This window comes from Platalea leucorodia (genome assembly GCF_965183815.1).
Source record: "Platalea leucorodia genome assembly, chromosome: Z".
NCBI lineage: Eukaryota > Metazoa > Chordata > Aves > Pelecaniformes > Threskiornithidae > Platalea > Platalea leucorodia.
In genome coordinates, this window is record NC_138858.1 from 10,197,595 (window position 1) to 10,215,902 (window position 18,308).

Below are 18,308 nucleotides of genomic sequence, written 5' to 3' on the forward strand. Positions count from 1 at the left end.
AAACTCTTTCTTCCCTTTGCCTCAACCCTTTCCTCCGGCCTTTCTTCCCCATCCTCCGCACCTTCAAACACAGGAGCTGGGGCAGCTCCGTCCACCAACACGGCCCATGCTCAAGGGCCTACACCCAGAGCCACCTCTTCGCAAGCCACCGCCGCCGCCCCCACGCCCTCGCTCCACCAGGGGGCTCCCCAGGCTCCGCCAAGTGACATCGCTTCACAACCCTTCCCCTCACGAAAAGAAAAGTCCAGCTAAGGCGAAAGCAAAGGCGAGCCGCAAGGGAAAGGAAAACAGACCACAACCAGCGCCAGGGCACTCCAGACGGAAAAGACACTGCGGCAAGGAAGGGAAACTTCAGCTGCAGGAAGGAGGCACCGCAGCTCGCCCCGCAGCCACCAGGGAAACCCAAACACACCTCCCCGCCACAGCTGCCCGCAAGGGCTCTGCCCCAGCGCTTTCGCATCCCCCACCCAACCACTACGCACAACCTCCCCCCAACACACCGCCGCCACCGCCCTCCCCGCGCACGGCCACCCCGACAACGCACTTCCCCAGGACCACCACAGGCACCAGCCAAAACCGAAAACCACAGACGGAAACTCGCTGCCAGCATGCCAGCAGAAAGCCACCAAGCCAAAGACGCCGCACCACATAAAACCGCCCGCCCGCCAGCACCCCAAGCACAGCGCCCACCCGCACCACCACCAAGCCTCACCAGCCTCCCCACCAGCACCACCCACGCGGCACCCACAGCCCCACCATGCCTGCGCCCGCAACCCCACAGCCCCGCCTGCCGCACGCCGCCCCGACGCTCCTGCTCCTCCTCACGGCTCTCGCCACCGCCCCCGCCTGCCACCACCCGCGCACCCACGACGCCACCTTCCTCTGGCGCAGCCTCCAGTTCCTCCGGGCCATGGCTCCCAGCTCGACACAGACCTGCCACCACCAGCCCGCGCCCTTCCCCTTCCCCGACGCCCTCCTCCACACCAGCCACCCGCAGCAAGCCGCCGCCACCGTCCAACGCATCCTCGACCACCTCTTCGCCATCCTCAGCAGCACCAGCGCCCTCCAACACTGGGACACCCAGGCACACCGGGACCTCCTCAACACCATTCACCGCTACCTACAAGACCTCGAGCGATGCGTGCCAGCCGACGCGACGCTCCCCCAGGGCCTCCGGCTCGACATCGACGAATACTTCAGCCGCTTCCACAACCTCCTCCGCACCCACAACCCCAGCGCCTGCGCCTGGGACCACGTCCGCCTCGAAGCTCGCACCTGCTTCCAACACCTCCGCAACCTCACCCGCACCATGCGCAATTAGCACGACGACCCCCACCAACCCGCACGGCCCCGCGCACCCCCACCACCACTTCTGCACCACCGCCCCATCCCCACCTCTGGCCTCCCGCCTCCCCTCCCCCGGGCCAAGACCCGCTGACGCAACGGCCCTGCGCCCTCAGACCCCACTGACTGCTCCTCTATTTATAACGCCTACTCTATTTATTTTCACAATGGTTTTTATCTATTTATTCACCTATTTATTTGACACCAAATAAAGACCTCTTGCAAAAAGCCTGGCAGCGCCTCTTGTCTCAGAAGCACGGCAACGAGCCTTTGGGCTGGGGGGAAGCCACCGCCACTCCACACCTCCTCCAAGCCCTGCTCCAAACAGGGCTCTGCACATCCCGCGCCCGCTCTTCTCCTTGGCACCTCCCCACGGAGGCGCCTTCCTCAACCTCTTTGCAAAGCCTCTGCCAGGGGGCAGCCATCGGCATCAGAACCAGCTCTTCCGCCCTTGCCTCCTCAGCCTTTTCCGCCTGACACCCCGCTTTACACCCACTCACCAGCAGCTCGGCAGTCCTCGGGACAACGACCACACGGACCTGCTGCAAGCGGCTCCACAGGAGGGCCACAAACACCTTCACAGGCTGCAACGCCTCTCCTCTAAGCAAAGCCTCAGAGACTTGGGGCTGCTCAGCCTCCACAAGAGAAGGCTCCGGGGAGACCTCATCGACGCCTTTCAATACTTCAAGGGGGCTTCTGCAAAAGATGGGCACACACCTTGGAACGGCGCCCCTAGCGACAGGACAAGGGGCAATGGTCTTCAACGGCAAGAGGGTACATCCAGACCAGATACAAGGGACACATCCTTTGCCATCGGGCTGCTGAAACACCGCACGGAACAGGTTGCCCACACAGGTGGCACATGCCCCATCCCGGGAAACGGGCAACGTCAGGTTCGACGGGGCTCTCGGCAACCCGATCCACTTGTCTGGATGTCCCTGCTCCTTGCAGGCGGCTTCGACCAGATGACCCTTAAAGGTCCCTCCCAACCCAAGCCGCTGCACGGTTCGACCAAGGAGAGGCACGGCAGACATCCCTTGCGTTAGCCTGACGTCCACCCCTCTTCCCGCTTCCGGCAGTTTTCAACACAACTCTCTCGTTGCGCCCCTGCAAAACACCTTGCAGCACCAACCGTTCTAGGGCACCACGGACAAGGTCCAGCCACGGACCTCCAACGCCAGCCCGCCTCCTGCGGCGACGGCACCTACCTACGCCAAATCATCCTGCACGCGCCAGCACCCCAAGCGCACCACCCACCAACACAACCTTGCCTGACAAGACCATGGCTCCCAGCCCGCCACCGCCCTGCCACCGCCACCACGCACCCCTTGCCACGGCTCCAAAAGCTTTGCCAAAACACCTGGCAGCGCCTCGCACGCAACCAGAACGGCAGCCTTGCTCTTCTTGCAAGGCACCTCAACACCTCACTCAGCGACTCCAACCTCCGCCTCCTCCTCCCGCTACAGCTCTACACCTCCATCAGCTGCCTCAGCTCCACCTCCACAGGGCTCTTGGACACCCCTCCTCGCGGGGCACGCGGCCTCAGCCCAGCCCAAACGCAAGACCCTTCGCTTACGGGGGACATTCTCTTCTTTCCTCTCCAGCCACCGCCCGCAAGGACGACGAACAAACGCAACCAGACCCCTGCCACAGGCGCGCCCGCATGGCACCACGCCCAGGGACCCAACGCGCCAGCACGAGCAGCACCAAAACTCTTTCTTCCCTTTGCCTCAACCCTTTCCTCCGGCCTTTCTTCCCCATCCTCCGCACCTTCAAACACAGGAGCTGGGGCAGCTCCGTCCACCAACACGGCCCATGCTCAAGGGCCTACACCCAGAGCCACCTCTTCGCAAGCCACCGCCGCCGCCCCCACGCCCTCGCTCCACCAGGGGGCTCCCCAGGCTCCGCCAAGTGACATCGCTTCACAACCCTTCCCCTCACGAAAAGAAAAGTCCAGCTAAGGCGAAAGCAAAGGCGAGCCGCAAGGGAAAGGAAAACTGACCACAACCAGCGCCAGGGCATTCCAGACGGAAGAGACACTGCGGCAAGGAAGGGAAACTTCAGCTGCAGGAAGGAGGCACCGCAGCTCGCCCCGCAGCCACCAGGGAAACCCAAACACACCTCCCCGCCACAGCTGCCCGCAAGGGCTCTGCCCCAGCGCTTTCGCATCCCCCACCCAACCACTACGCACAACCTCCCCCCAACACACCGCCGCCACCGCCCTCCCCGCGCACGGCCACCCCGACAACGCACTTCCCCAGGACCACCACAGGCACCAGCCAAAACCGAAAACCACAGACGGAAACTCGCTGCCAGCATGCCAGCAGAAAGCCACCAAGCCAAAGACGCCGCACCACATAAAGCCGCCCGCCCGCCAGCACCCCAAGCACAGCGCCCACCCGCACCACCACCAAGCCTCACCAGCCTCCCCACCAGCACCACCCACGCGGCACCCACAGCCCCACCATGCCTGCGCCCGCAACCCCACAGCCCCGCCTGCCGCACGCCGCCCCGACGCTCCTGCTCCTCCTCACGGCTCTCGCCACCGCCCCCGCCTGCCACCACCCGCGCACCCACGACGCCACCTTCCTCTGGCGCAGCCTCCAGTTCCTCCGGGCCATGGCTCCCAGCTCGACACAGACCTGCCACCACCAGCCCGCGCCCTTCCCCTTCCCCAACGCCCTCCTCCACACCAGCCACCCGCAGCAAGCCGCCGCCACCGTCCAACGCATCCTCGACCACCTCTTCGCCATCCTCAGCAGCACCAGCGCCCTCCAACACTGGGACACCCAGGCACACCGGGACCTCCTCAACACCATTCACCGCTACCTACAAGACCTCGAGCGATGCGTGCCAGCCGACGCGACGCTCCCCCAGGGCCTCCGGCTCGACATCGACAAATACTTCAGCCGCTTCCACAACCTCCTCCGCACCCACAACCCCAGCGCCTGCGCCTGGGACCACGTCCGCCTCGAAGCTCGCACCTGCTTCCAACACCTCCGCAACCTCACCCGCACCATGCGCAATTAGCACGACGACCCCCACCAACCCGCACGGCCCCGCGCACCCCCACCACCACTTCTGCACCACCGCCCCATCCCCACCTCTGGCCTCCCGCCTCCCCTCCCCCGGGCCAAGACCCGCTGACGCAACGGCCCTGCGCCCTCAGACCCCACTGACTGCTCCTCTATTTATAACGCCTACTCTATTTATTTTCACAATGGTTTTTATCTATTTATTCACCTATTTATTTGACACCAAATAAAGACCTCTTGCAAAAAGCCTGGCAGCGCCTCTTGTCTCAGAAGCACGGCAACGAGCCTTTGGGCTGGGGGGAAGCCACCGCCACTCCACACCTCCTCCAAGCCCTGCTCCAAACAGGGCTCTGCACATCCCGCGCCCGCTCTTCTCCTTGGCACCTCCCCACGGAGGCGCCTTCCTCAACCTCTTTGCAAAGCCTCTGCCAGGGGGCAGCCATCGGCATCAGAACCAGCTCTTCCGCCCTTGCCTCCTCAGCCTTTTCCGCCTGACACCCCGCTTTACACCCACTCACCAGCAGCTCGGCAGTCCTCGGGACAACGACCACACGGACCTGCTGCAGCGGCTCCACAGGAGGGCCACAAACACCTTCACAGGCTGCAACGCCTCTCCTCTAAGCAAAGCCTCAGAGACTTGGGGCTGCTCAGCCTCCACAAGAGAAGGCTCCGGGGAGACCTCATCGACGCCTTTCAATACTTCAAGGGGGCTTCTGCGAAAGATGGGCACACACCTTGGAACGGCGCCCCTAGCGACAGGACAAGGGGCAATGGTCTTCAACGGCAAGAGGGTACATCCAGACCAGATACAAGGGACACATCCTTTGCCATCGGGCTGCTGAAACACCGCACGGAACAGGTTGCCCACACAGGTGGCACATGCCCCATCCCGGGAAACGGGCAACGTCAGGTTCGACGGGGCACTCGGCAACCCGATCCACTTGTCTGGATGTCCCTGCTCCTTGCAGGCGGCTTCGACCAGATGACCCTTAAAGGTCCCTCCCAACCCAAGCCGCTGCACGGTTCGACCAAGGAGAGGCACGGCAGACATCCCTTGCGTTAGCCTGACGTCCACCCCTCTTCCCGCTTCCGGCAGTTTTCAACACAACTCTCTCGTTGCGCCCCTGCAAAACACCTTGCAGCACCAACCGTTCTAGGGCACCACGGACAAGGTCCAGCCACGGACCGCCAACATCAGCCCGCCTCCTGCGGCGACGGCACCTACCTACGCCAAATCATCCTGCACGCGCCAGCACCCCAAGCGCACCACCCACCAACACAACCTTGCCTGACAAGACCATGGCTCCCAGCCCGCCACCGCCCTGCCACCGCCACCACGCACCCCTTGCCACGGCTCCAAAAGCTTTGCCAAAACACCTGGCAGCGCCTCGCACGCAACCAGAACGGCAGCCTTGCTCTTCTTGCAAGGCACCTCAAAACCTCACTCAGCGACTCCAACCTCCGCCTCCTCCTCCCGCTACAGCTCTACACCTCCATCAGCTGCCTCAGCTCCACCTCCACAGGGCTCTTGGACACCCCTCCTCGCGGGGCGCGCGGCCTCAGCCCAGCCCAAACGCAAGACCCTTCGCTTACGGGGGACATTCTCTTCTTTCCTCTCCAGCCACCGCCCGCAAGGACGACGAACAAACGCAACCAGACCCCTGCCACAGGCGCGCCCGCATGGCACCACGCCCAGGGACCCAACGCGCCAGCACGAGCAGCACCAAAACTCTTTCTTCCCTTTGCCTCAACCCTTTCCTCCGGCCTTTCTTCCCTTTGCCTCAACCCTTTCCTCGGGCCTTTCTTCCCCTTCCTCCGCACCTTCAAACACAGGAGCTGGGGCAGCTCCGTCCACCAACACGGCCCATGCTCAAGGGCCTACACCCAGAGCCACCTCTTCGCAAGCCACCGCCGCCGCCCCCACGCCCTCGCTCCACCAGGGGGCTCCCCAGGCTCCGCCAAGTGACATCGCTTCACAACCCTTCCCCTCACGAAAAGAAAAGTCCAGCTAAGACGAAAGCAAAGGCGAGCCGCAAGGGAAAGGAAAACAGACCACAACCAGCGCCAGCATTACAGACGGAAAAGACACCGCGGCAAGGAAGGGAAACTTCAGCTGCAGGAAGGAGGCACCGCAGCTCGCCCCGCAGCCACCAGGGAAACCCAAACACACCTCCCCGCCACAGCTGCCCGCAAGGGCTCTGCCCCAGCGCTTTCGCATCCCCCACCCAACCACTACGCACAACCTCCCCCCAACACACCGCCGCCACCGCCCTCCCCGCGCACGGCCACCCCGACAACGCACTTCCCCAGGACCACCACAGGCACCAGCCAAAACCGAAAACCACAGACAGAAACTCGCTGCCAGCATGCCAGCAGAAAGCCACCAAGCCAAAGACGCCGCACCACATAAAGCCGCCCGCCCGCCAGCACCCCAAGCACAGCGCCCACCCGCACCACCACCAAGCCTCACCAGCCTCCCCACCAGCACCACCCACGCGGCACCCACAGCCCCACCATGCCTGCGCCCGCAACCCCACAGCCCCGCCTGCCGCACGCCGCCCCGACGCTCCTGCTCCTCCTCACGGCTCTCGCCACCGCCCCCGCCTGCCACCACCCGCGCACCCACGACGCCACCTTCCTCTGGCGCAGCCTCCAGTTCCTCCGGGCCATGGCTCCCAGCTCGACACAGACCTGCCACCACCAGCCCGCGCCCTTCCCCTTCCCCGACGCCCTCCTCCACACCAGCCACCCGCAGCAAGCCGCCGCCACCGTCCAACGCATCCTCGACCACCTCTTCGCCATCCTCAGCAGCACCAGCGCCCTCCAACACTGGGACACCCAGGCACACCGGGACCTCCTCAACACCATTCACCGCTACCTACAAGACCTCGAGCGATGCGTGCCAGCCGACGCGACGCTCCCCCAGGGCCTCCGGCTCGACATCGACAAATACTTCAGCCGCTTCCACAACCTCCTCCGCACCCACAACCCCAGCGCCTGCGCCTGGGACCACGTCCGCCTCGAAGCTCGCACCTGCTTCCAACACCTCCGCAACCTCACCCGCACCATGCGCAATTAGCACGACGACCCCCACCAACCCGCACGGCCCCGCGCACCCCCACCACCACTTCTGCACCACCGCCCCATCCCCACCTCTGGCCTCCCGCCTCCCCTCCCCCGGGCCAAGACCCGCTGACGCAACGGCCCTGCGCCCTCAGACCCCACTGACTGCTCCTCTATTTATAACGCCTACTCTATTTATTTTCACAATGTTTTTTATCTATTTATTCACCTATTTATTTGACACCAAATAAAGACCTCTTGCAAAAAGCCTGGCAGCGCCTCTTGTCTCAGAAGCACGGCAACGAGCCTTTGGGCTGGGGGGAAGCCACCGCCACTCCACACCTCCTCCAAGCCCTGCTCCAAACAGGGCTCTGCACATCCCGCGCCCGCTCTTCTCCTTGGCACCTCCCCACGGAGGCGCCTTCCTCAACCTCTTTGCAAAGCCTCTGCCAGGGGGCAGCCATCGGCATCAGAACCAGCTCTTCCGCCCTTGCCTCCTCAGCCTTTTCCGCCTGACACCCCGCTTTACACCCACTCACCAGCAGCTCGGCAGTCCTCGGGACAACGACCACACGGACCTGCTGCAGCGGCTCCACAGGAGGGCCACAAACACCTTCACAGGCTGCAACGCCTCTCCTCTAAGCAAAGCCTCAGAGACTTGGGGCTGCTCAGCCTCCACAAGAGAAGGCTCCGGGGAGACCTCATCGACGCCTTTCAATACTTCAAGGGGGCTTCTGCAAAAGATGGGCACACACCTTGGAACGGCGCCCCTAGCGACAGGACAAGGGGCAATGGTCTTCAACGGCAAGAGGGTACATCCAGACCAGATACAAGGGACACATCCTTTGCCATCGGGCTGCTGAAACACCGCACGGAACAGGTTGCCCACACAGGTGGCACATGCCCCATCCCGGGAAACGGGCAACGTCAGGTTCGACGGGGCTCTCGGCAACCCGATCCACTTGTCTGGATGCCCCTGCTCCTTGCAGGCGGCTTCGACCAGATGACCCTTAAAGGTCCCTCCCAACCCAAGCCGCTGCACGGTTCGACCAAGGAGAGGCACGGCAGACATCCCTTGCGTTAGCCTGACGTCCACCCCTCTTCCCGCTTCCGGCAGTTTTCAACACAACTCTCTCGTTGCGCCCCTGCAAAACACCTTGCAGCACCAACCGTTCTAGGGCACCACGGACAAGGTCCAGCCACGGACCTCCAACGCCAGCCCGCCTCCTGCGGCGACGGCACCTACCTACGCCAAATCATCCTGCACGCGCCAGCACCCCAAGCGCACCACCCACCAACACAACCTTGCCTGATAAGACCATGGCTCCCATCTATTTATTCACATAGCATTACCCTGTGATGTTTTCTCTCCATTTTTGGTCAGTACATGTAAATAACATCAGTAATTATTTGCTCCTGGCCCCTGAGAACTAAACCTCCCCACTAATAGGCATGCTCTGCTGCAGCCCCTGCATGGGCTTGTAGTACATGTACACGGAAAATAGCACTTCTGTGCAGACAGTGAAAAAAATGTTTAGTGAATACATGGAATGTAGACTGATAAATGTTGAGCAGCACTTCTAGAAAATATTTTGCTTTCTGTCAATGTAACAATATGCATTGGGTTTGTGCGGCAAGGTTTTCGTAGTGGGGACGGCTATGGGGGTGGCTTCTGTGAGAAGCTGCTAGAAGCTTCCCCTGTGTCCGACAGAGCCAATGCCAGACAGCTCCAAGATGGACCTGCCACTCGCCAAGGCCGAGTTCATCAGCAACGGTGGTAGCATCTCTGCAGTAACATATTTAAGAAGGGGAGAAAAAAAAAAAACCTGTACTACTGCAGCCAAAGAGAGGAGAGAGAGGCACAGCCCTGCAGACACCAAGGCCAGTGCAGAAGGAGGGGGAGGAGGTGCTCCAGGCAACAGAGCAGAGATTCCCCTGCAGCCCCTGGGGAAGACCATGGTGAGGCAGGCTGTCCCCCTGCAGCCCATGGAGGTCCACGCTGGAGCAGAGATCCACCTGCAGCCCCTGGAGGACCCCACGCCGGAGCAGGGGGATGCCCGAAGGAGGCTGTGACCCCGTGGGAAGCCCGCGCTGGAGCAGGCTCCTGGCAGGACCTGTGGCCCCGTGGAGAGAGGAGCCCAGGCTGGAGCAGGTTTGCTGGCAGGGCTGGTGACCCCGCGGGGGACCCACGCTGGAGCAGTCTGCTCCTGAAGGACTGCGCCCCGTGGAAGGGACCCACGCTGGGGCAGTTCGTGAGGAACTGCAGCCCTGGGAAGGGCTCACGCTGGAGCAGTTTGTGGAGGACTGTCTGCCATGGGAGGGACCCCACGCTGGAGCAGGGGCAGAGTGTGAAGAGTCCTCCCCTGAGAAGGAAGGAGCAGCAGAGACAGCGTGTGACGAACTGACCCCAACCCCCATTCCCGTCCCCTGTGCCGTTCCAGGTGGAGGAAGTGGAGAAATCGGGAGTGAAGTTGAGCCTGGGAAGAAAGGAGGGGTGGGGGGAAGGTGTCTTTAAGATTTGGTTTTATTTCTCATTATTCTACTCTGACTTGATTGGTAATAAATTGACTGTATTTCCCCAAGTAGAGTCTGTTTTGCCCGTGACGGTAATTGGTGAATGATCTCTCCCTGTCCTTATCTCGACCCACAAGGTTTTCGTTATGTTTTCTCTCCCCTGTCCAGCTGAGGAGGGAAGTGACAGAGCAGCTTTGGTGGACACCTGGCATCCAGCCAGGGTCAGCCCACCACACCATGTCTCTCCTGGCCCCAGAATATCAAATATTTTGTTATTTTGCTGCTCTGAAAATAATCCCATTCATTTCAGTTGACAATCATGCCTTCATTGGGTATTCAAAATCTGCATTAATGCGCTCAACTTTTTAATTCAGGATGTGCAGCTCGACAGGGTTTTTTCTGCAACATCTCCATACTCACCTTTGACTATCTGACTCTGTCTGTCTCCAGGCAGACACATGGAAAACCTGGTACTGACTTGGACCTTTAGTTATGGCATTCATTCAGCAATACTTCTTTTCCAGATCACTGCTCACTGCTCCATTTCTGCCTCTACAGATACACTGCATCACTTAATCCTGTGACGTTTCTCAGTCACGTACTACCAAACTTTCTCTATAAGATCCTTACCCTAGTTTTTTGAAAACAATATTCTTTACCGTTCTGCAATGTAGGCTGAGGCTCTTGTGAATCTCTCTGGGAGCTCAGGGTCTCTCACATACCATTTACATTCTGGATCCAGGTAAGGGAGAAAATTTTGTATACTCTCCCTCCTGCAGCTCATCTGCATTTGTTGCCATGATGCATACGGAAAGATCTCCACCTATGAGCACTTCCAAAACCTGTCAGATGCACCGACTGGCTGCCAATTTGTGTACTTCCTGTTCAACCCTACCTCTTGGTAAAAGAAAACACTCACGCTCAGATTTCAACTAGATTTGACAAGATGTCATACTGTTGTTACAACAATTAAAAACTTCTCTGCTCAAAAGCACAGAGCACACTTGCTTCTATTTACAGAATTTGCAGATGGATGAATGCACGACACAACAGTTGCTCTGTATCAGTTTACACCACCTAGAGAAACTGGATACTTAAAAAAACAGAATATAGAACATAAATATAACCTCTTAATCACGATTAAATGAGCCAATTTGTGTTGCACAAATGATAAACACTGAAGATAACTTGTTTAAAATTAAATAAACCAAGCCATTTACTTACCATTGGCAGCCTGGATTGAAGCATCTGGAGATCATCATAACCATAAATCTGCTTAAAGACAGACAAAAATACAACATCATTATAATACTTTTCTCTGACGCTGACCAATTTGGGGCTTTAAACAGAGTTTGACTTAGGCCCAGTCTACTTTAAAGGTGTACAGCTATACATTGCCTTGTGCCATCATGGCACACTGTAGCATTTTAAGGCTAGTAGAGCTAAGCTTACAATGGCTTGTCACTCTGATGTTGTTTCTTGGTGACAGCAGTCCTCTGAGGAAAGTCTGACTGTCCCATCTGCAATACTGTTTTCACAGATGCATCATCCATCAACTTGTGAAAAATCTACAGGGCATTCAGATTTGGGAGTAAGAGCAACAGCCTTCTTTGCTGCAATCATTAACTTCTGAGAACAGCAGGATTTAAGATTTGATGACTAGACCACAAAGCAACCTATGGTACCCCCTCGCATTCAGTGTGATACAGAAAGATGATTAGAATAAAGTTTCTGATTCAAAAAACGGATGATCAAAAATATGTTGATCCCAGTCAGACATCAAAAAGCTATCTGCAATCTTTCAAGGTACGACAGACAGGACCCATGGCACATTTCAACCATTTCTATAGTAAATCTGTACCAGTAACACAAACCTGAATGAGTTTAATTTTACTCAAAGGGCCTTAAACCTGATACCACTGAAAACCATAGCAACATGCATGTTTAGCTTCAACAGCAGCCAAATCAGGTTCGTACCAACAGTTCTGCAGCTTGCTATCAACAGCAACCCCTCCCCCCCCGAATATATTTCATATATTCTTCAGCATTCGGAACAAGGATTCCACATGCAACATGTGCCAACAGAAATGCCTTGGTATAGACAGCAGCAGTCTGGAGGGCCCACTTGCACCAAGGGTTAAGCAATCAAGGACAGGAACAATTAAATTGCTTACTGGGTAGGCAGGCAGAAGTCCTCCAGGTCCAACAATATACTGGTTATGCAACAAGGGCGGTACACCTTGGGGCAGGTTTGGGGGAGCTTTGCCTGTAGAATCAAAATACAGACACTTTAACAAGCCTTTAGAAAAGAAAAGGCTTCGGCATTGAGACAAGATACCTCACAAACCCTGGCGGCTGCACTGTCATAGCTTGTAAAGAGCAGAACTACGCAGAAGAATTTTGTGCTCGTTGATGAAAATGCTCAAAATAGCCTGAAGAGTTTAACCATGCTTCAAGGAAGGGAAAGCACATGTTACTTAAGATTAAAAACAGTTCTATCAGAGAACAGTCTGATTTTGTCATTTACTTTGTCCAAGAGGATTACAAAAATTACAGAAACTTCTCCCGTCCTCAGTCCTCTCCTGAAGGCAAAATTTAGGCATTGTTCTCCACCTAAGAGAGCAAATTCTCTCCTTTCATTTTCTGCTCTGTCAACACATTCCCCCTTATTGCCAGCAATATACTGGAAAGCACTAAATGTTGCCAGCGTACTTTTTGTGGGTGACTTACTGCAGCTGAGAATAGCAAAGAGAAGATGACTGAACAGTTTCAGTCGCCTCCATGAAGCAGTGCTAGGAAGCAGAAGAGTAAAAAAAATGCACTTTCACCAGTCATCAGACATTTCATTTACAAGGTACAGGAATGAGAAATCCTTCTGTAACTAAGCTTGATCTTAATATTTAAATCATTCACTTCCCTCATAGGATTTCCTTTTAGCAGTTCAGGTTGATGAGAGAAGCAAGAGACAACTTAGTGTTGCTTCCACTTCAGTGCAAGAAGCCTCCCCACCTTCTCTCTCTGTGGACTCTTTTTCTGAAGCGGTATTTGCTGTGGAATGACCCAGACATCAGACACTTTTTTCCTTTCTGTAGATGTGGCAGTGGGGATGTGGCATATGATAATGAGGACACTGCAGTATATTTTGATATTGCCAAATAAATTCAAGTCACAGAGAAGACTGAAATTAAAGCTAATGTGAGCTCACAGCCAAGAGCTGATCACAACCTGGAATACAAACTGGGCGAACCTCCTAGTCCAAAACTTCCAAAGTCAGAACTGCTCTGGTGTCCATTTATAAAGCTCTTGGGGGATGGAATGTGCCATATAAATGCCACATAACACCCTAACAAATATTTCAAATACACAAAACCAGACAACTTTATCTTATAAGCCAGCAAATAAAGCGTGCTGAAAATGCTAGTCAAGAGCGTGGATTTCTTAGCATAGTTATGGCTGGTGAGATGCTCAACTGACAGCCCTGCTGACTGAAGTCCTCTGTCTATCCACATGATCTGTTAATATTGCGAACCTGAAGACACTAAGGGAGCTGCCCGTGTGGTAGCAGCTGGTATAGACACACTGGTAACGCTCAGGCCAAGGCTGTTTGTAGTGTTCATACTGCTTGCCATGCTGACAACCGAAGAGGTGGTGCTAGTGGCTGAGGTTGAAGCAGTTGAAAAGGTTGTTGAGGGCTGGAGCGAAGTTGTGTTCTCAACACTAGTGTGCTAGAAAGGAGACAAAAAGAATGAAGATCACAGAGCAAATAAACCACACTGGAAGATGCGGGGGGGGGGGCGCGCAGATCAAAAAACCCCCCAACAATCTTTTAAGAAACAGCAGCACATGCAAAGGATATGCATTACCTACATACCAAGCAAGCAACTAAGTTGCACACTTGTGATTTTTTTAAGTATTTAAAGAAAATTATTATATGAGAGTTAAATTCAAACTGCTATATCATCACAAAATTATACCACAGTAATTCAAATGTCACTCCATTACATTATTTCTGGCCTTTGCTTGTATATTCCTTTAAGCTAGTACTTGTTATGTTAAATAAACTCCTATATTTTTCCAAAAGACAGTATTTGTTTTCAAAATACAGGGCACTGCTATCGTGATTTCCTCAATGAACTTGTGGAATTGAAAAGATTAAAACTGTAGTGCCCCACAACAGAGTCAATGGGGTAAACCCAAATGCAGACCAGATGTATTACAGGAACACATAAGGATAAAGGAGTTCTTGGTTTGAATCCAGCACAATACAGTGTCTTAGCTATAAGCTGATCCTACTTGCAAAACAGTGTCATCAGCACACAGAAGCCAAAACAACTCTGACAACAGAAAAGAAGGACATTTGGATAAGTGTGAATTTTTAAGTTATATATTCAGTAGGGATGGAGCATTACAAACGAAAATACAGGCATAAAGAAAAGCAGTAACCTATCTGCACACCCCAACCGGGGTTGTACAGAAGTACCCCATCACAGAACAAGGCAGCGTCTCTGACTTTCATTTGTGCAACCTCATCTAGAGCACTGTGTTCACTACCACTTCCTTTGTTATCTCAAATGCATTAAACACACAGGTGACAACAATGCCACATGGTAAACTCTAAAATCATCTGTCATGAGGCATTTGTCGTGACATGTATCATTCCATCACCTGCACTTTGCCAGCTAACCCCTCCAGTGGAGACTGCTAACAGTCCACATTTTGGAGCAGTTTCAGACAGCCACTTCTAAAGATTTTTTTATTTTTTTTTTTTAATATATTTGTTACAAGAAATTCTTTCTTTGTTCCATTCTTCCTTGCTGGCAGGAAAGTTTCCTCTGCAGTCGGGTGACTGGCAAGTCTCTGTAATAGCCATTCCTGATCCAGTACAAACCACAAGTGGTAAAGACTTTTTTTACCACTAGAGGGCTGGCAGTCCTTCTTCCCTGAGATAAGGCTCTTATTTCGGTTCTTAGTGTACTGGGACACAATGAACTTTCTAAGAGAGGGTCTTAATCATCAGATAAACTGACTACATGCCAAACATCTGTTGAAATGCAAATAATACTTACTGCATGTGATGCGCTTGAAGACAACACTGAGGCAGGGGAAAGGCTGCTCTGATGATTGGAAAGTGAGCTAGAAAGAAATTGCAAAGAATTAATAAAATTAATTTTTCCTAGAACTATTTTAATATATGTATGTACGTATATCTATATATACACATATATACACAAAAACAGAGTAGGTAGTAGGATATTAGTTAACAAATAAAAATTCTAAGTGTGTATATATACATACACACACACAGTAGGATAGCAGTTAAAGAAAAAATTCTCTGTAGCGGGGTGTGTGTATATATATATACACAAACACATGCATATATATGTGTGTATATATACACACCCCCCTACAGGCATTTTTTCCTTTAATATCCTACTAGCTTTTAATGAAAAAAATTGAAGTACAGAAACAACTATTACTAACAAGAAACATCTAAAACACCATTCATTTGTATGTATCAATTTACTATATTTTTAGAAAAACAGTAGTTGCTTCAGGAATTAATGTAGCAATGACTCCAAGACACAAAGTCCAAAACCAGAAGAAGGTTCACATAACACATGGCTCGTTTCTCATTCTTTCCCTGAGCAACTGCTGTTGCCTGCAATGGGGCACAGGTATTAATTGGGTGAGGCAGCGCTTTGGTTTGACTCACTATGGTATTTCTCACATTTTAACATGCATAACATTATTTCAACCCATTAGAACTGCAGGGTATTTGCCCCATAACTCCATCAAAAGCCCCAATACACTCTCAAAAGACAGGGCTCAAAAAAAGCAGCAAATGAAGAACATCTGTGAAAGCCTAAAAATTAGCCATACTACTACAGAATCTGGCAATTTAATCAAGGCCAGTTCATACCACTACACCCCACTAAAAGCCATTTCCTCTTCGAAAAGATGAACTAGAACTACCAGTTCAGTTTTATACCTACACTGTAAAATATGAAAATAAAGAATCCCCTGCTGAAAAACATCTGCAGGTAACTTCCTTTTAGGAAGCAACTCTGCTTTAGCACCACCTTTTTTCCCTAGCTGACCAGGCCTGTGAACTTTTGGCAGTAACAGTAGCACCAGCATTCATCTGTAATCCAAAGGTGACTGAACTGATTCTTAAACATTTACACTGACAAAAGTTATACCTTACATTCAAGGTAAAGACCGTAACTTAAAGGATAGTATGGAATAAACAGAATGAACACTGAACAAAGGCAAGCAAAACAAAGCCATAAGAAATACGTATGGTTTGGTGCTCAAAAAGCCCATCCTCGTGTGAAATCAGAAGCAGGAGAGATCCTAACCATAACAAATATTTTAGTACTCTCTGTGGAAACAGCCACAAGAAAATACAGCATTTTTCTTAACAAAGCTGCAGGTTAAATTATATGCCCTAATTTAAGGGCAAACAATTCTGGCAGCTCTTTGAGGTATGGGACCAGAATAAATCTTGGCAGTTTCATAGATCAATTTTACTTTGATTCTTTAAAACTGTTCCCCATCTGCAGGAATTACAATGACACCACTTCAGGCAGCATGGAAAGAAATAGTTCAGTCCAACATACAGTTTTAAACCACTCCCTCGCCCGCTCTCCCCAGCTCTTCTAATAAGCCTTAATTCACCATCTGACCTATGGTAGAGACACAGACAAGAGCCGCGAGCACAACCAAGTCAGACATGCTTGGAATTCAGGCATCATCTTTTCACAGGACTTGGTATCTGCCCAACAGCATCAACCCTCCAGCTAAAATCGCTACCAATGTACACAGTTTTTCAACGCACAAATGTGGGGAAACGATGCTTCTAATGTGAATGGAATAATTCTTGTTATTTGGCGTATTTACCATTTTATTCAACAGAAAAAACTGAGCATCAGAAACAGAATCAACAGAAAAAGAGAATCAACCACGTCCTACCTGTGAAACAGGAAAAAAACCCCCCGATGTCCCATCCAATTAGTTTCTTACATTAATAAATACAGTACAAAGGTGAGTATTAAAAACACAACTCAATCAGTATAGCCTCAGGATGTCACCTGCCTGAGGATGAAGCCCAAGCAACAGGCACTGAGAAAATCAGACAGATAATGCAAATGAGCTAAGCTGTGCTGAATGCACTTCTAGGATCACCAATCTGATATTTCAAAGTGTCTTAAGGAAATGTCTTAGAAAGAAAAAGCACACTTTCCCTCTGGAATTATTTCTGGTTTTCAATTTTAAGAAATACAAATATAAATGAAACTACAATATTTCAAAATTAACCAGGAAGCAAACTGTTAAGGAACGATTCCAAACGTATGACACCGAACAAACAGCAGGCAATGTGCACAAAGTAGGAAAAAGAAACTGGGGGAATCAATTTAGCTAATTCAGCTGGCATGATTGAAGCAAGAGCCCCTTGAAACACAAAGCTGTTTATACACCATGAAAACTTGAAGGCAGCAGCTGCTCTATCATTAAGAGGCAGCCCAGAGCTCATACTCTGCAACCAGAAACATCCTGTTGTCTTCTGAATCTCTCTCCTAATTCTAGTTAATGTCAGAAAAGGGGACCCTAGTGTCTGACAGCTCCCATACACAATCGCCTTTATGTTTGCCCTTTCCCCCAAATTGAACCCCTTTCAGTTTATCACATCCTTACTGTACCTGCTTAACTGGGAAAGTGAGCTGCTGGCCAAATCACTGGACTGAGGCAAGCTGGGCAATGTTGCTGCATGCTGCGATGCTGAAGGCAGAAGCGAAGCAGTGGTGGATACCACGCTAGGCAGAGAACCAGCAGAAGGTAGTGAGGGAGAAGGCTCTGTCTTAGGCGCTGGAACTGATGAAGTAGCTGCAACAGGTTAAAAAGAGGCATTCAAAGACAAATCCCAGCATACCTGACATCCCAGCCTGGATTCAGGAACACAGTAACATTCTCACCTTGGTCTACAAAAACCTGACCATTAAGAACCAGCAACACTATCAAGCAATCTGGCTATTAAGGAAAATTCAAATAGCAACAGAACTACCATTTTTTCCCTTTAAGCTCTTCACCTACAATAAATTTATTATTTTCTCTCCTACACGTGTAGTAAACAAGTCTTCTGCACTTCACCTCCCACTAGCTGGATTACTAGCGTTTGCTCTCAAGTCAATGCTCATTTTAAAATTCCTCACATTTGGTTCCGCAAACAAAAGACATCTGCACTTTTCAAGGCACTATACAAATCTACTTTTACCTGCAGCTCTGCTTCTTCATTGCAACCTACACAGCACCTTTGATGATCGAGACTGAGACCGCTGGAGTACAAGGGCACAT

General features: G+C 52.6%; 1 protein-coding gene across 9 annotated transcripts in view; it reads right to left on the reverse strand.

Annotated features, from left to right (window-relative positions):
- The window catches only part of LOC309603011 (ubiquitin-associated protein 2-like), a 103,318-nt gene that overhangs the window by 15,093 nt on the left and 69,917 nt on the right, over positions 1-18,308 (reverse strand). For 4 of the 9 annotated variants that reach the window (XM_082337283.1, XM_082337282.1, XM_082337281.1 and 1 more), the window contains 5 exons: positions 17,657-17,840; positions 15,023-15,089; positions 13,486-13,681; positions 12,131-12,222; positions 11,181-11,231 (listed from right to left, as the gene is read on the reverse strand). In XM_082337283.1, the coding sequence (XP_082193409.1) occupies positions 11,181-11,231; positions 12,131-12,222; positions 13,486-13,681; positions 15,023-15,089; positions 17,657-17,840 (590 nt within the window). Of the gene's footprint in view, positions 1-9,553; positions 9,920-11,180; positions 11,232-12,130; positions 12,223-13,485; positions 13,682-15,022; positions 15,090-17,656; positions 17,841-18,308 lie in introns of those variants that run through there. The other 5 variants (XM_082337284.1, XM_082337280.1, XM_082337285.1 and 2 more) reach the window with 3 other exon arrangements.